The 21,982-nt window shown below is 39.1% G+C and overlaps 1 protein-coding gene across 5 annotated transcripts in view; it reads left to right on the forward strand.

The window, feature by feature from the left end:
• Positions 1 to 21,982, forward strand: part of ABCC1 (ATP-binding cassette, sub-family C (CFTR/MRP), member 1) — a 76,039-nt gene that overhangs the window by 1,057 nt on the left and 53,000 nt on the right. For all 5 annotated transcript variants that reach the window (XM_010578509.1, XM_010578510.1, XM_010578507.1 and 2 more), the window contains exons 2-8: positions 12,844 to 13,020; positions 13,793 to 13,918; positions 15,280 to 15,417; positions 16,543 to 16,668; positions 19,503 to 19,564; positions 20,456 to 20,587; positions 21,601 to 21,828. In XM_010578509.1, coding sequence (XP_010576811.1) covers positions 12,844 to 13,020; positions 13,793 to 13,918; positions 15,280 to 15,417; positions 16,543 to 16,668; positions 19,503 to 19,564; positions 20,456 to 20,587; positions 21,601 to 21,828 — 989 coding nt within the window. The remainder of the gene's footprint in view (positions 1 to 12,843; positions 13,021 to 13,792; positions 13,919 to 15,279; positions 15,418 to 16,542; positions 16,669 to 19,502; positions 19,565 to 20,455; positions 20,588 to 21,600; positions 21,829 to 21,982) is intronic.

The raw sequence follows: 21,982 nt of genomic DNA on the forward strand, positions 1-21,982 counted from the left end.
GGGTTGTACGGGCCGGCACCCTCCCGTTCCGGCGATCCCCTTGGGCAGAGCGCGGGGGGCTGCGGCGCGGCCCCGGCCCTGCGCCAGCCCCGCTCGCCGCCGCGGCGGCGGGCGTGCGGGAGCGTCGGGGCGAAGCGGACGCGGGTTGGGTGGAGGGGCAGGGCCGTGGCCGGCGTCTCGCTGGTCTCCGGCTGGGTGCGATGTCCCCGCGCTCGGGTCGCAGAGCGGGCGCTGGCGTGCCTCGTGTGCGGGGTTTCCGGCGAGGAAGGGCTTCGAGAGGGGAACTGGTGAGTGAGCGCTTGCCTGGGAGACTGGAAGCGAGTTCCCGACTGACCGGAGCAGTCTCTGCTTACCGCCTTTGGCCGCTCGTCTGCGTTACTGGGGGCTGTGCGGGTGATAACAATAGCGGTGACTGACAGCTGCCGTCGTACTGAAGAGTGGCGTGCTGTCCTGTGAAGGAGGCCAGAGACACGTTTTCTGCAGGCCAGCAGCTGTATCGCATGTTTGCATAGCCACATTTTCGCTCCTCCTTAATGAAGAGTGGTGAGCGCAGCCTGCTGTGCGTGAACTGAAAGCCAGCTACGCAAAGGTGAGTGGTGTGGAAATGCTGCAGTGTGGGGTCTTGCTCAGCTGAGACACAGGGTTTCTCTGCAGAAGCACACAGGTGCTGGCAGCAGTGAGGCCCCTGGGAGGGCAGGAGGGTAGTGAAAATCCTTCTAAGGAGGATAAGAGGTTGTATGGAGAAGGAGGTTGTGTGGAGGAAGGGAGGAGAGAGAGCTGGAAGTTAGGAAAAAAAAAGTGGGGTGAGAGCTACTGAAGGCAACGTATTGGTAAGAGGACAATGTGGATTTTCTTAGACTGTTCAAAGAACTTCTCGCGTATTCATTGGCTATTTCCCAAATAGTATTGAGCTAATGAGCTGCCTTACCAGTAAAAAAAGAAAAGAGATGACTCAACAAATGCCATTGTACTATTTGTCTCAAGAACCATTAAGATATTACTCAGCAGATATTAAGACTTTAAGATACTTAGCTTTTCCAACTGATCAAAAGTGACTGTTAACCTGCTTTTGCATTGCTTATGGATACTCTGGCTGCTTCATCTTCTGGTATTTCCATTGTTGCTACTATTTGAAGCTGAAGTTGTAATGGGTTTTAAGAAAATGCCTATGTATATGCAGTGTTTCGCTGGGCTTCTAGCTATCACCTGTGTGTGCATGCTACTGTCCTTCATGTCTTGTGGTCTGCACTCTTGTGCTTCTCGGAGCTGGGTGATAGCTAGATACCTGGTGGCACATGTTGTTGCATACTTGGGGTGAACTATATGGGTGCATCAGCTGTTTTGGCTCGTGCTGAAGCCTTGCTAGTGGAGCAGTGGGATTTCCTGGCACTGGCAAACTCAGCTTCAAGGAAGAGATGTGTTTTCTGTCAAGGGTGGTGCTGAGTTTGGGGCAACTCAGTTTTAAATTGTGGGGGAGATTTTGCAGGTTGAAAGTACCTAATGGACCCTTAAAGACTGTATGCTAATCTTCTTAAGTTTTGCTGGCTGGGATTTTTCTAGTTTGCATACCCAAGGAATGTTACTGTTGGAAGTTCTTGTCTGAGAATTAATCAGGTTGGTTTTATTTAATACTCGCTCTGAAAGGTCAACAGCCCAAGCAAGTTTGCTGTCTTCTTCTTCCCCCCCCCCCCCCCCCCTTTAACCTATCTCTGTGTCCTCATTCAGCGTACTAACTTCACTGATGATTTGCTTACAGAACTTAACTGGTTCTTGCTTCCTTTGAACCAGACAGCCTTTTTTGGAAGGGTACTCTTTCATCCTTGCTTTCTTTAGCATCACTGAGTATCTCAGAACAAGTATCCCATCTATAATATAAAGAAAGTTACTGCTATGTAAGATAAAGTTACTATTGACTAATAGCTGTTGATTGACAATAAAAACTTTTAAAAGCCCTGGTGGGCCAAGGGTAACATTTTTGTATTACCTGGATTTTAGTTCAGTGACTTTAAGGGCCTGTTTAAACTGGAAAACTTTTTTGTGACCTGACATGCTGAAATAGCTTTGCCTAGAGTATTACTAGGGTATGAGTGTGTGCTTCAATACCAGGGCACCAAAATAATAATAATAAAAAAAAAAGAGTAAAGTGGGGTGAAGAACTTTGTTATTCTACGTAACCAGGTTAAGTCTGAAGGCAGATACAGAACTTACTGTATACTTTGGCCTGCTGACCTAGCTCTCTGGATATGTGCACACTCACAAAATCAGTGGTCTCAGTGCAGTTACATTTTTAAATAGTCTGCTGGTTTTCCTTTCTTCTGAATAAAATTTTGGGGTAGTTTCAATTTTTCTGACCTTGTAAACTATGCAGTCTCACATTTAGAGAAGTCTTTGCATGTTTGAAATTGCTAAAGAGGTTAAGAGTTTTTGTGACACCTTGAGTTTTCAAGGCTGACCCCCCCCAATAGGGCTTTTATGAAAAAGGAGTAGGAGATATGAAAGAAGAAGCAAGTTCACACTAAGCAGTTCCTTACAGTTTCCCCGCAAGTGCTCTGCTAGGTTTTACAGGAATTCTCAGTTATTCATTCATTGTAAGTCAAATAGAATCTGAAACTTTTGAGGTCCTTGCTTACACTTAAGGGGATGTGAGGGAAATGGCTTCTATTTATATAAGCCCCTATCACGTTCTTCACCGGCAAAGAGATTGTGTTTTTTAAAAATTGATAATTAGGATAGAAGTTAACTCTAATTCTTCTTTATCTCAGTGGGAACTTAGTGGAAATTTTTTTCCACGTTTTTCTAGTTGGGCTTTTGGTTGTTGAGGAAGGATTGAAAGCAAGTAGTTCCATTCGCTTCTAGGAGAAAAAGCAAGTTTTTATCTCCTCTGTTTTGTATTGAAAACTAGAGTTCTATAATGATTCAAGTTGTGTCTGCCCGTGTAAACCCAGGCATATTTCTTTCCTGTTGGTGCAGAAAGCTTTTGTGGAGCCTCTTCTCTGTCAGTAAAGAAATTGCATCCAAACACTGTTCTAGGTTTAGCACTTCGTCATGTGGAACCAAACTACAGGAGATAAACAGAATGGATGAGAAAAGGTGAGGCAGAGCCTCACATGCAAAATCCAGGGACCAACTGGTGGGATTGGTCTCTGCTTCCCTTGCTGTTGTGTAGAGTTCTGTCTGAGGTTTTCAAGCATGTTTTGTCTGCCTTAATAAATGTATTTTCTTGACCATTTGTCCAAAGGCATTATGTTTTGTATTTGGGTTGACATTGTTGTAGGTAGGGGAGATCCACCAGCCTCTCTCAGGTGGTTGCAGAGATGTTAGGATCTTTAAGACTATAATGTGGCTTGACAGGATTTTACTAAGAAAAAAAAAAAATCAATATTCTTTAATTAATTATAATGATTAGCTGACATTTGTGAAGTGATACTCTGTGATGTAAACAGCTGCTATGCTTATATTGTTTATGAAGACACTGGGACACTTGATAGTTTTCCTGAAATAGACTTCTGAAGGAAAACAAGACTATTTATGTAAGGAGTAATTTCATGTTCTGAAGTTCTGTGGCTTATACTTTTCATGCATTAGATGAGCAGTAAATTAGAACATATCTTGGAACCCTGTAGCTTTTTGCACTGTAAAATATGTCATTGGTGCTTTTTCAGTGTGTTCGTGGCAGAGCTAGGGAGGGAGTTTGAGGTGCTATGAGAATGGTGCTGAGTGAGCGTGATAAAAACTAGAGTTTAGACTCTTCCTTTAGTTGTAAATGTATCAAGTTTATGAATGCATTTGTGACCACAGTTTAAAAGAGTATGCAGATCAGAAAACTACTTGTATTTGCTGACATGGGAAGGTCATATGTAGACAGCATTTGGAACAGAGGAGGAGCAGCAGCAGAGTGTTAAAACGAAAAAGCTTTACACAAGATAGTACCTTTATTATAATTAACAGCTGATTGCCTGATTCTCATGGCTTGGCTGTTGTTGGATTTTTTTAGCAGTGAAAGCCAGAGGCTTATTTGTCAGCTTTCTCTCATCTAAACTCATAAACCATTTTTGTTGGCCATGTGAACAAGGGTCAAAATTTGCATAGAAATTAAACTTACATAGTAGATATTAAACTTATCTCTCTTGATCTAGAATAGATCAATTTAGGGGAAATACAGGAAAATGAAGCCTGATAATCTGTTGTTGATGGGGATTTTCTTAACACACGACCTGTCAATCTGCAGCTGTCAGTTCAAGGTTGCTCAGAAAAGTTAAATGAGGAAAAAAATCCAGCAAAATGCCTGAATAACTTGTGCTGTGCCGTGCAGTTACAATGCAGTTTACATTGAAACGCTGTGCTATACTGGGACTAAGTGAAGGTTAACCTGGGTTGCACTGAAGTCATTCTGGGTCACATCTCTAAAAAGCCTACTGCTGGCTACTGACCTTTTGCTTACTTTTAATAGAGTCGGAATTCCTTGCATTACTGTTTTCTCACTGTTTGCATCTGTGGTAGCTTTGGATACAGTTTATCCCAATTCAAGCTATTATCTTAGTCCCTTTGTAAGATTATTACCGAGGTATGTTCAAATTTCCCATAGTGATTTGAACTCGATATATAGGCTGTTGCATTATTAAGCAAAAGTCCTGGTTTTGGTGCAAAAAGGAGATGAGAGCAGGAATCTTTTTCCTATATCATTTTAAGTAACAGTGATTTCAGTGAAAAGCTTTACAGAAGGGTAAAAACCATCCTTTTGATTCTGAAACTGTGAATGGAAGGTATTTTGTTGTCATGTGGCCAAATGTTGTCTCATGGTACTTGCAGACATGGCAGGGTACGGAAATGTTATGTCTGTAGAAAGAGACTAAACATCTTAATTTTGAAAGTGTTGATGTAGTCTGTCATATGTTTCCCTGACACAAAAAAATAGCCATAGTTCAGTGGCTTTTAGCTTCTTGGATTAATAAGATCAGTTTTTGTAAATTCCACAGCTGCAGGTGCTCCTTTCTCTGGCAACTTATTAGCAACAGCTTCTTATTTTTAGCACCAGCTTCTTATTTTAGGCTAAAGGGAAACAAAGGCAAAACACACTTTGTCCTTATTTTACCCACAGTTTCAGCTGATGCAGTGCTGTCTATAACAAGGGATTTCAACTCTTTGTAAACATTAGGAAATACGATGTTTGGGTTTTGGACAAGGAGGTGCAGACACCTGATTTAAGTTCAGGACCAGGTATTGAAGGTAGAGGCTTTTTCTTGGCTGTGTTAACAAGTCAAATCTGCATTATATAAGTCATTACTGTTGAGAACTTGGTCTTGCTAAAACCATTTCTAATAGAAAACATTATGAGAAATTAAGGGTATTTCCCTGTCACTAGAAACACTTACTGATGTTTTTCCCCCTACATCATCTTTATAGAAATGATTAAAAAATTTTAGGACCCCTGTTTATTATGTGATTTTTTTATTTATTTATTTTTTAAATGTTCCCCCTCTTGCTCTAACAGCCTTGTCATGTGACAATGTTAAGAGACTGTAAGAATAAAGCTTAGATTTCAGAATTACTTTCAAACAAAGGAAGAAGGGGCATGATCTCTTCCCCAGTCTGAGTTCTTGGTGTGAACGTGGTATTTTGGGAGGCTTGCTTGTGAATGATTTAAGGCTTTTTATTCAGACACAAGACTTACAAGTCAAAATCTTAATTGGAGACCTGTATTTTTGGAACTTTTGCTAAACTGTTATTTGTTCCTGGCTCCCCTGACTGATACTAACATTTTAACCGATGAACTTCAGTTTTAATAGCAGTGTTTTTGTTCCATTCATGGTTTTATGAGGAGAAATGTTTTGTGTTCTCACTGTTTGGTGACACCCCCCCCCCCCCCCCCGCCCAAGACTCTAGTATCAAGAAAGAGGAGGTGATCCTCAGTTGCATGGTAAGTTTAGTTCTCCTGTAGCAAAAAACCCAAGCAAACAAAAAACCCAAACCCCAAAACTATGTTTTTTCTTTGGGTGAATGTGATCTCCACGAGAGTTGGAGATCTGAATCTAATTCTTCAGCCCAATGTGGTCATTACCATTAATGTTTCTTACTTCACCTTTGTGGCAGTAGAAGAACAAAAAGGCAGAAACTTATTGATCTAAGTGGGCCGTTACTGGCTTGAAGAAGTGTCTGAGAACTTTGTGGTGATATGAGCACCTATCCTCAGGTGTAACCATTAAGGGAAATCCTGAGGTCTCTTCCCAAATCAGCAGTCTGGCACACTCTATGTTCATTTGTTCCACTGCTTCTGGTGAGTGGTGTAGTTACGTGCAGGAGCATAATTCTGTCATTTGTCCTTGCAGAGGTAGTTTTTAGAGTTTGTGGAGGTCTGGGAGTGAGTTCAAGTATTTGCCTATGTGGCTTTTACTTTTTAGTAGAATCCGGGTTTTGTGTGTTCTAGAAACAAAAAAAATCACTCCTGGCTGTCTTTCATTAAGCATAGGAAGTAGCTGTTGGAAAGATACTATTGTAAAATCTGTGTGAGCATTTCATATTTTTCTTCTACTTCCTGTTTGCAGAGTACACCCTTAAATGATACAATAAACCAGTAAACCATTAATTTCATGTGGTTAGTATAGGTCTTCAAAGGAATTGGCAGTATATTGAAAGCTTTATTTAAATGCACCATGAGCTCACTTTGTATGCATCGCAGTGAAGGTACCATTTTACTTGCATGTTCTGCACTAACTTCAATTGCAAGAACAACAACTACCTTGTGTCACAGCAAAGATCTGTGCATTTTGGGTAACTTCCTATTAATTAAGAAAAAAAGCTAGGGGAGATAAATGTTGACTAAGGTGGGAAGGTGTGTTTGTCTTTGTATATTATGCTACTTCATCTGGAATTGATTCTACAGCCATTGGATCCTTTAACGCAAGTAGTACTTTTTCTGAAATAATTTCAATATAATATGCATAGTATTTTTAAAGGACTTGTAAATAGGAAGTTTGTGATGGTTGCTTGTAGTGTCATATACCTCATTTAGTGCCTTGTTTGCCACTGTTAGGGATGTTGTTATTGTCTGCTGCTTGTTTCTGTGAATATCGCTGAGCAGACAGGAGAGCTGCAAGTGTAGGTGTTTCTGCTGCTTTTTGTGGGAGTTCTGGAGTATTTTTCTTGTATGAATATCTGTTGCTTGTTTTATCAACCTGTTGCCTCTTGTGATTTAGCCTGAACAGTAAGCACAACAGAGCAAAAGTTATGCTGGTGAAGATTGTGTATGACTGTGCTTGTTGTCAGCTCTGTTCTAAATATGCTCTTAGCAAAATGGTGAGATTCAGCACGTTTCATGATCTGACTCCAAAATGTGAATGACAGAATACATATGCTATATTTACAGTGTTTTGAGAACACTATTTCAGTATTTCTTCAAAACTTCTGAAGCTAAATTGAATAAAACTTAACTTGGCAAGCTGAGTAACTTTGGAGAGCTCTTTTCAGTTCATCACTTGAAAACACCTCCTTCTAACCTATTGCAAAATCTGGATCACTTTGTAGTTCGTTTTTTTCCTTAATTCTCAGTGTGGTCAACAGTGTCACTCTTTTTGCTATTGTTTTTAATGGAGAATGGTGATATCAGGGACTTAAAAAGCAAAGTCAGAGTTCCTTTAAACCAGCCCTAGAGGGAGAGGTCCTTTTCTGCACACCCCCCCCTCCGCGTTGTCCACTGATGCTAGTAGCTCCTCTGAGGCTGTAGGCTCAGCCAGATCAGGCAAATCTCCTATCTGGGGAGAGGCAGGCAGGAAATTTGCTGTCCTAGATAGTGTAAGCTAAAGGCCGATGGCCTCATGGCATCTGAGGGAGAATGGTTGAGTCAGCTCATGGGTTTATAGGTGCTACACTGGGGAATTTTTTAATACGCTGTCTAGAGCTGCCAGATTGTGAGACTTCCTATTTCAATGAGAAAGTGGTGGTACTACCATAACGGAAGTTGTCACCTGCAATTACGGTGTTAGTGCCTGAGAGATCTAATTACTTGCATTCTAATAAATGTAAGAGTTGCACTGAATGAAAAAAGTTTTTTACTGTTAGGAAAATAAGATTGAGAAACTATATTTTTGTATTACAAAGGACGTGGTTCTTCTGTGGCAATATTGAAGTACTGGGTACACGCCGATGTCAGTGTTAAACTCCATTTGAAGGAGTGGGTGTTGACCATGATATTAAGATTACAGTGTGGTTTTGTAATGTAATTTTTTACATAGGTGTGTGGTAATGTTTAAGTCATTTTTCAGTCACAGCTGGTTCATGCAGGTGGATTTAACAGTGTGGTTGGCAGCCTGCATCTCCAGCACACTTGAGCACAGCAGGCATTGAAACCGATCAATTTTGGTGTCTCTGTTTCTGCCAGCGAGAATTTTAAAATGTGCTGTGGGTCAAGTAGGATTATTGATGTGAGAACAGGCGGCCGCTGGCTGCTCACTTAACAGCCTTTCCTGGCTGCCAGGAGAGAGGCAGCCAGCCACAAGGTCCTGTCCAGTGTCAAATACTGTTATTCCTCACATAAGGCACATTGGAGGCATACAGCTTCCCTGTAGTCTTCCTTCCCTCAGCAGAAGCAGAATAACTTACCTTTAGTGTCGCAACTTTGTCTTACAGACCTACTGCCAATGTTTTTATCTTGCCTGTTCCTGAAATTTTAGATGGGAATTAATACAGTTCTTTATTTTCCTAGGGTTTATGCACTGTTAAAGAAGTGGTTTACCTGTGAATAGATCCATGTAATTGTGGGGAACAGCAAGGAATTTTTGTGCTCTTCTTGGAGATAGAAGGTTTCACTTCAAATGTGATAGGAAGCCTTTTTGTGTCATAAGAGAAAATGTGCTATTGGGCACAAAAACTCTGGGCTGGTATTTTTTTCACCCACAGTGCTGGGGATGGAAATGAAAACTGAGAAATAGGTCAGATAAATTTAAAAATATCCATTTTCTACTCTGGGAAACTTTAAAATTGTCCAGGGATTTTAAAAGGAGAAAAAACCCAACCTGAAACTACTTTAACATCTGAGATGTGGTTCTTCTGGACAAGACTAAAACTAAGCCAACAGCAGATCTCATCTCTCTCAGCATCTACCAAGAAGGGAACAAGGATCACACTGATTCTTCTCCTGTGGATTCCTGCAGTCATAGCAGGCTGCTTCCAGATTATACAATCTAATAGCTATAGACCTAACCCCTTTTTTCCTCCTCCTCCTTCATGGCAGGAGGCTGCTAGTTTGTGTGGGCTTTCAATGGATACTTGGATCTCTGTCACTTGATATGCTCTTGCAAAGTGGAAGGGTTAGCTGATCAGTCAGAGTGAAAATTTTTATTAATCTTTGAAATGTGAAAATGGGGCAATTTAGTGCTTTAAAAGAACTTGCTAAAATAGTGTTTCTAAAACTTGAGTCAGAAAAAATGTCATTAATTTGCTAATTAATGTCTGTTAAATACAAAGGTCAGCTTCACTGAATGTTTCTGCATCGATCTGTTAAGAACTTTGGTTTGTGCTGAAAAAAATAAAACTCTGCAACTGCGTTTATATAAAGCAAAGGAGAAGCATGTAGTTTAAACTGGCAGAACTAGAGAACTACTCCAGACTTGTGTAACTGAACATTGTGATTTAAGTATGAATACATGTTGGTTTCATGATGACAGTGACATGCTTTCCAGCCACAACTGAACCTCATAAAGGTGTGGTATCGTCCATGCAGAACTTAGGGTATGCCTTTCTTTTGTAATGGTTTTAATTCCTCTTGACTTTGCCCACTGAGAGTATTAACATCTCAGTTCAGACTGGGAGCCTGCTTCTGATTTACCTCCTGACAGTCCCCTGTCCTGCTTGTTGGTTCACTTAAGAGTGGACCAAGCACCTTTTGGACAGGCATTAACTGGGAAATGTGCTCCAGTGGCCTATGGACAGTCTGGTCAGTCTGCAGGGGACCCTGCAACTTGTTTCTTGTGAACCTGAGTGAAAGTCATCTTGTAAGGACAACGGGTGCTCAGCAGCAAGTATTGGGTCTACAGCTTTATTCCTGTTTGTGCTACTGCCTTGTGTAGACATAGCCTGAGAGAACTGCACCTAGGGAATCAGAAGGAAAGAATACCACCAGGTGTATCTCTTAATGCATGCTTTCCTCACCTTTTGTCACCTGAAATGAATGTAAAATGGCAGGGACTTCTGCACCTCACCTGTATGTAGCTATTTCTCTTGTACAGAGAAGAATAGTGTATTTAAGCTAAGCAAACTCCTATTTGATATCAACTGCCTCTGGATCAAATCTTGGAAAAATGTGAAAGAAGATACGTTGATGTTGCTGTAGCTGTTAAATTGCAGCAGGAATGTTACCCCAAACTGCCAATTTGTCCCCACTTCCTGTTCTTAACCCTGAAGTACCATTGCATTGTAACTCTCTTGCCTTTCATGCAGAAACACCTCCAGATAACTTGCAAATATGAGAGTCAAATGAAAGATTGCACATGTTTTTAGAATATCCTCCAGCCAATATGCATAGCAGTCATGCGTACAGCACTTATTTCTTTTATTTAGCCACGTGGCAGTGATGTGTGTTAGCTGCTCTGTCCTTTCTGGTAACTGCCTGATTCATTTTACAGCAAGCATTTAAAAACACTGAAAAAGCAGGTAGTAACTTTCTTAAGCAGTGTGTAGATCTCAAAAAAAATTACTGGATAAAATGATGTCAATGCTCTTGTTTGTTTGTTGTAAAGCTGATTACATCCTGTCAATTTACTTGTATAATCATATTAACTATCTTAATTTGTGAATTGTAAACTGTTCTGCAGAGTCATGAGACTTTTTCTTGGCTGTTGTGCTGGAGCAGAGCAGCTGGGACTTAGGAAGCCAAAAATATTTGTGCAGTGGCTAAATGTAAGGATGACTCGGCTGAAATTTCTGATGATGTTACACAGTCAGGGAACTTAATAAGCTTGTAGCTTGCCCACAGGGTCTCACAGCTGCTGCCTTATGAACAACTTATGTGATTCCTATGTAGATACACTAAATAAAACACAATCGGGCATTTTTTTGCTCTGCCAGTGTTAATTTCCTTGAATTGGCTGTATTAAATTTGGAGATTTTATTTATTTATTTTTTTAACTGACAAATTAAAAATGATATGAAGTGAGAAGAATTTTTAGAATGCTGTGGAATTAGAGGAGAAAAATAACAGCTGTGTGTTCTGTGCATACTGTCTCTTGTATCTAACCGCGAAAGAAGTCCTAGATTCTGACAAATTGAGAGGGAAGTGGGGAAGGAAAAAAATTTTGTTAATATGTTAAGAAGTTGGGTTTGTTGTTGTTGGTTTTTTTTTTTTTTCCTTAAACAACAAAACAACTTAATACGGAATGGTCAATTTAAGGGGAAATCTGCTCTATGATAAAATAATGTCTGGTTAGCCTCAAGGTGAAATTTTTGCAAATTGTATCTTCTGTTTCTTCTTAGATCTATTTTCTTCTCTTTGTGTTTGGAACTGTTTAATCAGTGGAAAAGGGGGACAGATAAGGATCAAAGTGTGGCGATTCGGAGCAGTGGGATCCGTTTCCAGCTTTTATGTTGGAATAGAGGGGGCAGGCACTACAGCTCCTTTTGGTTCTGTCTCCTCATCTATAAAATGTGGATAATGGCACTAATTTCTGTGACCAGCTCAGGCTTTTATAGAGGAAAAGGATTACTGACTACCATTATGTCCCAGTAGTGGTACTGGTATTCTGTGCAGTTGTAAGCTGTGCAACAGTCTGAAAAAATGCTTTGCAACTGAAAATGACACTATAGTTAACAAGCCTTTGGGCATGGGACTGCTACTGTTGGCTGTGTGGCTTTTAAACAGAAGCCTGTGAGCTATGCTTCGACTGTTGCATTGCTGTCCATCTGCAGCAGCAATATCTGTGTATTGCATCATTCTGTTGGAGAGTCAGAAATCTACAGCACTTGAGAGGAAGTTTCCCTTGTGATAATTTTTACAGCAAAGTCAGTAATTTTAAGGTAAAATTTCCTGCAAGAGATTTCCCTAACTCAAGCCAATCATAAATATGCTATGAAAGTTCGCTTTACTAAATAGCCTGTCATTGTAAATAGTCCTCATACCAGTAATGGAAATGGTGATCACATTTTTATTACTGTGTCGGTTTTGGTTTGGTTTATCCTGTATGGTGGTTTATCTTGTTTTTGAGAATGGTATTGGGAGAAATAGGAAAACATCAAATTATATTGCTTTACATTTTCCTGTTGTTGAGTAGAAAATGGGCTGCAAGGGCGAGCCTTTTGCTTAGTTCTATGCCCTGTTGTTATGAATTACCAGGAAGTCTCAACTGTGTTTGCTGCAGACAGCTTGGGAGCTATGAGACTACTTTACAAATAGTGAGGTGATGTTGTCTTGTGCTGTTTACTTTTACTGTGTGCCAAATAATGTCTCCACACTGAAATCTGGGAATGCAGTGTATCCGAGTATTTATACATACATGCACAGTGGTTATAATGGGAGATAGATAGCATTGTCATGTTATTCTTCAATGATGATGTGAAAAATCCTTGATTAATACTGTTAAAGATCCCAGTATTACATCTGAGTGATGTATGTGTTGTGGTAGCTGTATATAACCAACAAAAGTGACAGTAATGTAATCTTGTGAAGGTTTAAAACTTCTGATCTACAAAAAGTGCATTAAAATTAGATACATCACAGAATGGAGCCAGTTTAATACAAGTATAAATGAATACACAAGAGGAGATACAAAATAACGCAGATAGTGGCTATTTATTTTTTTAAATACTGAAGTTCTGTGTTTTGCTTTTTCTTTAACTTGATCCATTTTCTCTCCACAGGATTGGAATCTGACATGGCACACAGAAAATCCAGACTTCACCCAATGCTTTCAGAACACAGTCCTGGTCTGGATTCCTTGCATTTATCTATGGGTCTGCTTCCCAGTGTACTTCCTATACCTTCGTTGTCATGACAGGGGATACATACAAATGTCAAATCTCAACAAAGCCAAAACGGTACGTGACTTTTTAAAATCTGAACTTACTAAGCTTATCTGGAAGTTTGAACCTATTTTCAGCTATGTTTTAGCACGCTATTTTTGTTGAGCATCAGTCTTGGTCTGTGTGCGCACTTCGGCTGTAACCTACTTGTCCTACTTGTGTTTGATTTCCAAGCCTTGAGTGTTTCTGTTGCCCTTTTATTGGTAGGCTTTCTGAAATTTACTCTGACATAGCAAAAAAGCATGCAAATCCTTTGTAAGACCAGTTGGAGAAGACTATTTTAAGGCAACTTGATCTTGAGGCCTTTATTTCAATAATATAAAGAACTTTTTATCCTGTCAGCTTCTTAAGTTACACAGCATAGATTTCTACAGCTGCTGCAGGTGTTCTATTCCACTTCTATTGTGAAATAGGTACTTAAAGTTTTCTTACTTTTTTTTTTTCCCCTGTAGAATAAGTGAGAAGTTTTAAGAAGGACTATAATAGCGTGGTGTATTGGACAGTTTTTGTCTCTGCAGTCTGTTATTCATGAGTGAGATTCACCAGCTTTCTGCTTCATAAGATACTGAATTATATGGTACTAAAAATTAGTAAACTTTTTTCTTCTAGTGGGGATCCAATAGGCAAAGCCAAATTACTGTTCTTTTATGCATGTTGTAGAATTGCCCAAAAGAGATGATCTGATTACGACTCCTCTTCTACTAACACATAACATCTAGTGTTCATGTATATATAGTGCTGCCTAATCTGTGTGAACTGATGTATGAAATACACTTTTGTATTGCAGGCTTTGGGCTTAATACTGTGGATAGTCTGCTGGGCAGACCTTTTCTACTCTTTCCGGGAAAGAAGTCAAAATATTTTTCGAGCTCCGTTTTTTCTCGTTAGGCCTACAGTATTGGGTATAACTATGGTAAGTTCTTCTGTTACGGCCTTTGTTCATGCAAAGCCTTAAGCAATAACATGTATCTTAGTATTATTCGAAGTGTTGTAATTATTTAAGCTACAGTCTTTACATACAGACTTAATCTGCAGTTGAACTGTGAAATATTGACTCTGAAATGTCCACTTTCTTTTAATAAAAAAAAATTACAAAAACCCCAAAACCCAACCCAGCTGTGCTCAGTGCATTGCATGTTGGCACACAAGCCCGTGCTAGTTGTCTTGTCTTACTTTGGGCTTGAGCTACCATTCATTTGATAGCTTGACTTGAGCATGATGTGGAGGAATCAAGTCAAGAGAACTGATTAAACCTAGATAGTACAAATCACACTGAACTTGGTAAAAGACTGTCGAGCGCATCACATTATTAAGTATCTTACTACAAACTCTCTTGCCATGTAACGTTCTTTAGTGCATCTTTTCTTTGTTACATTTGATGGCATGGTGGAAAGTCTTAAATGTGACATGAGGCACATAGGTGTTCCCAGCTAACTCTCTCTGCCTAAATGTGCAAGTATTGTCTACTTTCACACCAGTATCTCTGCAGCCTGCATTTCAAGGAAAATGCCTTGCTATTAATTCATTGTCAGTTGCCTTACATTTATTAGACTTGGAATGGTAGTGATTAAACATGATACTTGAGGGGGGGATGGGATGGGATGCAACCACCCCAACAGCAATAACAACAAAAAAACCAAGCCAAAAAAACCTAACAGGCCTGAAACATACTGACAGATGCAAGAGCTGTTAAATACTTTGTGGTCATTTAATAATGCAGTTGTCAAGCTTTTGTTAGGCTAATTGAAAATGCGTGTTGCAGCAGCCAAGTGAGATTACTAAGTTGTACCAGCTTCCTAAAGGACTCTGAAAACACACAAAATACAGAAATAGGGTAATATTTGGTCAGTGTTTGGTGCTGTGGCTTGTATGGAAAGAAATCTTTTTAAAATAGAAAGAATTAGTCAGGAAATACTTGGGAAGGATATAGCATTGCTATAATTGCATGTTGATTTGTGATGTAGAACCAGAAAAGTAAAGAAATAAAGACTGGCGGCTTTTGATGGTGCTTTTGTGTATGTGGTCATTTACTTTGATGTAGTATGTATTCCTTTTCCCTTTTTTGTCCACTTCTTATCTTTACTGCTCCGAAGAATTTCCTATTTAAACATCTTTTTGAATTACACTTAAAATCTCTTGGTGTTAGAATGTCTGGGAGACACTGGATTTGAAATGTTAAATAAGCACACTTACAAGCACGCAATACCTTGTATGTGTGTAACATGTTGTAAAACTTAAAGCTTGTGAATATATTTTTATCTTATTTGTCCACAGTTACTTGCCACATTTTTAATACAATATGAAAGAATAAAAGGAGTCCAGTCTTCAGGCGTAATGACGATTTTCTGGCTCATCTCGTTATCATGTGCCACTGTGGTTTTTAGATCTAAAATAATACATGCCTTAAATACGGTAAGTGATTGCTAGCCTCATTCAGTTGAAAATAATCCTAAATGCTGCAGTAATAGAGTAGTTGCTTGCTGATTATGCCAAGTTAGTTAATGATCCATTCAGCGTACCTTCATTCCTTGGGTTCTAAAAGCAAAACAAGCAAGACTTAATGGCTCTTGTTTTGAAATGCTAGTGAAATTCATAGTGATCTTAACTGTAGCAACAGTTGCTAAGAAAATTCTGCTAGCTGTTCCAGAAAGGTGATGTGTCTGCTTGAGTACAATAAAAGTGTATAATTTTTGATATGAAACTGTTCTGGGAGTTTACGTCGTCTTCCTGTTGATTATACGGTGGATTTCCTGAAACACTTGGTTTGATGGTAATGTGGTCTCATCTGCTGAGACAAAAATGAAAGTGTACAAGTGAAATATTTTTATGTCAGTCTGCTTTATACAAATATCAGATTAATTGTGGAGCTGCCTGAAAGTGGCATATTGCTTTTATTTCTTGAAACCTTTAAGCCATATTGTGAATTTTGAGGACTTTCAGCCAACTTTTGTCTTCAGCTGTTGAGAGTGGGGTTTCACTGGTGGGTGTGTGCGGGAGTGTGTCCATCTGTCCCTGTGCTTTGATTTCTGTGGATTATGCTTTATGTATCAGTCCTAGTCTAAAAAATGGAAGAACCTCTGGAATTTGAGCACAATGCAACGGGCTGTAATCTAAATTCTGCTTCTCCAATTCTTATTTTCTGTGTGTATATTAATTAACAAATTTGCTTTGAAAACTCCTTACTACCCAGTGCATAAATGCCTTGCTCCTGTAAAGAATACCTTGACTTCAAATTGGGGCATGCTGTGTTGGTACAAACCATGTCTTAAAGAGAACTGCTCTACAGAAGAAGTTCATGCTTGTGTGTTTATGGCAGTGGTTGATTAAAAAGAAATGGTATCTTTCATCTCCTCCCCCCTCTCTTTACCTTCCCTTTACCAGAATAGACATTGACTTTAATTTGCATGGAGGTGGGTAGTGTAACATTTATGGAGTTTGCGGAATTTACAGTAAGGAGCTGTCTTATGTTCAGTATTAACATGTTGTTTTAAAGAAATTCCTCAAGCCTTCTAATTGGAATATTGCCTTCCTTTGTAGGGTGCTGAAGTGGATGCATTTCGTTATGTCACCTTCTGCATCTACTTCGTCCTGTTATTTGTACAGCTCATCCTATGTTGTTTTCCAGAACGACCACCTTTGTTTTCTGAAACAGTAAATGATCCTGTAAGTGTTCAGTCTATACTGAGAGCTGAGTATCATATGTGCAATATTCTGTACAAGTTATAAGGCCATAGTCTTCTAGATGCCAAATAATTCAAATCTTGTTGACTTGTTTGCAATAGAGTGTTCTTTCTGCTCTTTAGCTGGTGACACACAGAAGGTGAAGCCCATAACGTGCAAAGCAGGTGGGCTGTATTTAAGAGAAAGAGCAAAAATACTGTTTCGGGCATTCCTGAAGGTTAAGTCATATGTATTTATATTCAGTAGTACTTCTGGCAATTGGTGGGAAATACGGATTTGAAATGCTGTCCTCCTAGTCATCTGATACTGTTCAGTAGGCAGTAACTCATAAGGATGAGTATTCCCTTCCTGTTGAAGGTGGGGAAGAATCTACACATGGAAAACTTGTGAATCTGAATAGATGCATTTGATTTCCATATTTACCTCTCTTGTGTCAAGCAAAAATTTAACCAGCTCAGTTGCAAGAGCAGGTAACGTTAGACCGTGGTCTGGATGTAGAAATTTAATTGTATCTAGACATGATCTTTTTTGCATGTGTTCTTAATTACATGTGCTAGCTATATTGCATGGATCTGAAGTGACCCAAGGGATGTTGTATCTTTATACTGCTTGCTTAGCCCTGGGCTAGACCTTCTGAGTCACAGTGGAGTGACACCTGTCACTGCCTGGAGTTTGGATGGGCCAATTTTAGAAACCTCAGTTCTGGTTTTTTTTATACAGCGTAATTCCGGTTTGATGGATGTTAGGTGGCACTGACTGATGAAGGAAGGTGGGAAATAAATGTTGCCTTTGTAACTGTGGAAAAGGTCCATAACCAGTTGCACTTAGTGAATTCTACAGTTACCTTCTGTGTCAGTATCCAGTGTGCCAGTGGTGCTCTGCATTACCTCTGACAGACAGTCTGCCTGCATATGCCTGGAGGGAAGAGTTGAGTCTTTGGATCCTCTTCATCTTTGGGTTCTTTTCATCTCATTCAGGGATAAAATGTATTTGACAAGATACTGTGGATTTATGGAAACCTTTTCTGCTTTGATCATGTTTACAATAATTACAAGGTGCTTTGAGACCGCAGTGGTTTATTTTTGTGTTCTGACTATTTCTAGGAGTGTCTCTAAGAAGTAGGGCAGACTTCAAATCTTAACGTTCTTTTTTCACAAGTGGTATGTTTGTTGAATGTTATGATGGGAAAAAGAAAAAAGCAAGTCATGTCAGTCTTAAATTCTGCTTTATTCCCTTCTGCCAAGCATTTCCAAACTAGAAATGTTTGTAAGTCTTGAGTAAGACCTTATATGTTTACTTAAGCCAAAAAACTAAAGTGACATTTCTAAGATGTAATGCTGATGTATGTAGAAGTCAAACAATATGTTTTGTCTTGTTTTCACTTTGTTTACATTACATAAGTCCAGGCTTGTTACAACTTGTCTTCATTCTATCTGGCATGAATGTCAGTAGGATTAATAGTTCTTTGTGTGATAACTATTTAATTTTATGAAAAATAGTATTAATTTAACAGTAATTTAATATGTTTTATTGTTTTCAACTTTTACTTTATGCAAATGAGGTCCACTTTTTGGTAGTACTTGATCTAGCAGACTCTTGAATTTAGAGTTTCCACCTGCAAGTAGATTAAAAAAAGTATAAACAAAAAAAGTAATACAGCATTTTATGTAAAGTTCAGAATATTTTGAAATTTGCTGAAGTAAGATCTGTCTGTCAGGAATGTTGGCATGGCTGAAGGTTGGAAGTACCACCTGCACTGCACCCTCCCAGTAACTTTTCCAAAGTTGCAGAAAAAGTTGTCATGTGAAGAAGAGGAAATGCAGGAGTCTGTTTCCTATACAACACACTTCAATATAGCTTAGTGGAGAAGCCAGGTTACACAAACATTAGTTGAAAAATGCAAATATTGGAAATACTTGGCTCTGGCTGTTTTAATTGCAGTACTCTAATAATGTTTGGTGACTTTTGTAGATGGAAATACCTGAGTTGTTCCAATTAGAGTTGATAATAAAAACCTAGAGGTTCGTGTGCCAAAGGAGTGGCTGGTTTTAGCATTTGTTAGATGCTGTTCAGAGCAGTGAAAGAGGGAAGAGAGAAATCTGCACTGGAATTCTGCAAGTAAATCACTTTTAGTGCCTTTGAAATTCTTCCAGCCTTCCTTTCTGCTGTTTTAATCCAACTAGATTAGGAGAGGATGTTAACCTGAAGAACAGTTACAACAGACAGCCATTGTGCTAGATGTAGAACATGAGCTAGCTGTGTACCTTTATGGAAACTTAAGTTTCCCATGGTTATTGATGAATGAGATGCAGGGTTTTTAGGGGCTGTTTTGGGATGCTTTTATGGAGTTTACAAATTTTTTTTTCATTTGTGCATCTGATTTGATGGATTCATAGCACTTAACTGCCAGAACAGTAGAACTGAATTCTTCGTTTATGACTAACTCTACCCCATTAACATATTTATGTTCTCATATGGTAGCATACCTTGCATTGATCTAGGGAGGCACTGATCATGATATCTTGAGAGATTGTCTGGCCTGCACTGTCTTATAAAATTCCCTCAACTATTTGTTGCATTGTTGATATGGAGCACTGCTATTCCTGTGTCCCAGTGGTTTACTCTGCTGACAGCCCTGAAGCTGTGCTTGTGTTTTCTGAACAAGTTTTCAACAGCATAAATGACAAGTTTAGTAATGTGAAAAAAAATACTATAAACAAAAGGAATTTCAAAAGCATCTTTTCTGCTTGCTTTATTTCCTTTGGCACTGTATCAGTTACTTTGTATGTGGATTAATTTATTTTTCTCTCCTTTAGAATCCATGTCCAGAGTTCAGTGCTTCTTTCCTCTCTAGAATCACATTCTGGTGGATCACTGGGTAAGATCAAGATGATGCATAAAGCACCAGTTAAAGTTAGATGGCATTTTAGGATCGTGCTTTCAGAGCTAAATTAGCAATAATCATGCAGTAATAATTTTGGTTGTTTTGGTTGGTTGTTTTGTAGATAGATGAAATTGAATTTCGCTCCCCTCCCCCCCATTTGATTAATCTTTTTTACTTCCTTTGTAGGGTCTTTGTAATTTTAAATTTTGCCAGTATATATTTAGTACGTTTCCTGAAAGAATGTAATTAAAAAAATTTCTTTGGGAAATATAAGAAGGTAGAAATTATCTGCTGTATTTAGAAACTAAGGCATTAAAAAATATTAGGTCTTTTTGTCCAGTAGGTTCTTTATTTTTCATTAACTAAGCTTTAGTTATGCTGTATGATTTGATCACAACACGTCCTTGTGAATTAAAACACAGAAACATGTAAAATAATATTGGTGTATAGTTGTGGTTGGTACTTGGCCAGAGTTCCAACAGAAAGCTAGATGAAAGGAATTGCTTTGCAAAATTAAAGGCTAATAAAGATTTTGAAACTTGTTAGGCATGGGAATATTAATTGCATGGCTGATTTTCAAATGAGATCACTTCATCCTTTCTTTTACTTTCCCTGAAATTTGAATTCAGTGGCATATCCTGGATCCTTAGATGTTTTGGTGTCTAAGTCTCACAATAAAGACAGGAGGGTGTATGTTTTGGCATCTGGACCTGTGTTGCTACATGTACTAACTCTTGGATGCATTTTTGTGAAGAGCTGGCTCTGTTTTGGGGCTGGATGTAAGGACCACTGTCTTGTGGCGCATATATATATATATATATATATACAGACACACATGTATCTCTAGTGCTCTTAAATATATAGTGCTGATTCTTTCTAATACAGGTTGATGGTTCAGGGTTATCGGAGACCTTTGGAAGCCAAGGATTTGTGGTCATTAAATAAAGAGGACAAATCGGAGGAGATAGTGCCAAGTTTGGCTAGAAACTGGGCAAAAGAGTGGGCAAAGACCAAGAGGTAAGTTCATTTGTCCTGCCTGGCAGTTCTTGCAAGATGTGGAGGTTCAAAAGCTCAAGTTACTCAGCCTCTCAAGCCTGCTTTTGTGAGGCCCAAGTGGCATCTCTGTATTTGTCCTTAAGTGCATACAGAACAGGAACCAAGTAGGGCGTTGTGTGTCTTCTTTATGAAGAGCTGCGTCAAGTTTCCCTTAGTCTTTCATGATCCAAAGCTGATTATTGTTACTTTTGATGTGTGGTTTTTCCCTGGGGAGAGAATGTTTTCACACAATCAAACTTCAGTCATGTAATTTAGGAGGTTGGGCTCTCTCTATAGTTAGTGAAGCCTCAGGAGGGCAGTTCAGGGTGTAAAAGTGAGAAGCTTATTTCTTTCCTTTGACTATATAGGAAGCCTAGGCATATAAGCCAGATGACTAAAATTAGAAAGACTGCATGCCTGCAGTTTCCATCCTACGTTCATCATCCTTTACTGCAGCAAATAGAAGTACCTTTTCATTGAAGGAAAATTGCTTGCTTGCTTACACAGTGTATTTTCACATTCAGCTTGTCCTCAGAGGTTCAGATGTAGTTTGGCATAAGCCAGATGTATGAAATGAATGTGTTCAGTCTATTGGGGATGACTTGGCATAAATCTGACTGCAGTGTTAACTCCAGTGGTACAGTAAGGCCTTGATTTTGATGAAAGTTGACCATACTGGGTTCTAGAATAATAATGTCCTTTGCTTTTTAAGCTTAGTACAGGTTATGGTGCTATTCCTTGTTCCCCAGGGCAGACCTATAGGAGAGATTCAACAGGAATGTCACCAGTCCCTACAAAGACGACCATTTCTGAATGGCCAGTTCATTTAGCTATGGTTGTATGATTAAAAAGATGTTTAATTGACAGTAAAACCCAGTTAAACTATTAAGAAGGGCAATAAACAGCTCATAAACATCTCATTTGTATACTGTGCATTTTTCCAGTTGTCTTTATGCTTGAATAAAGGCTACATTATATAACTACTCTTATTTCAGGCAACCATTAAACATGTTATACTTGCCCAAAAAGCAGCAAAAATCAAGCGACTCAAATGGTGATGTGACAGAAGAGGCTGAAGCTTTGATTATAAAACCATCTCAGAAGAGCTCTGAAGCATCTTTATTCAAGGTGTTATATAAAACCTTTGGACCATATTTTCTCATGAGCTTCCTGTTTAAAGCTGCACATGATCTCTTGATGTTTGCAGGCCCAGAAATTCTGAAGTAAGACCTGTATACTTTATTACTGTATTAAAAGTATGTGGACAGAATTTAAAACACTGGTATTTCACTCACTAAGCTGCTTTGGCTTCAGTTGGTTCAATGGCGAAGAGTTGTCATGCAGGTTAGAGACCATGCACACAGATGACTTTGGTCC

The sequence above is a fragment of the Haliaeetus leucocephalus genome, unplaced genomic scaffold (assembly GCF_000737465.1).
Source record: "Haliaeetus leucocephalus isolate CR32 unplaced genomic scaffold, Haliaeetus_leucocephalus-4.0 Scaffold636, whole genome shotgun sequence".
NCBI lineage: Eukaryota > Metazoa > Chordata > Aves > Accipitriformes > Accipitridae > Haliaeetus > Haliaeetus leucocephalus.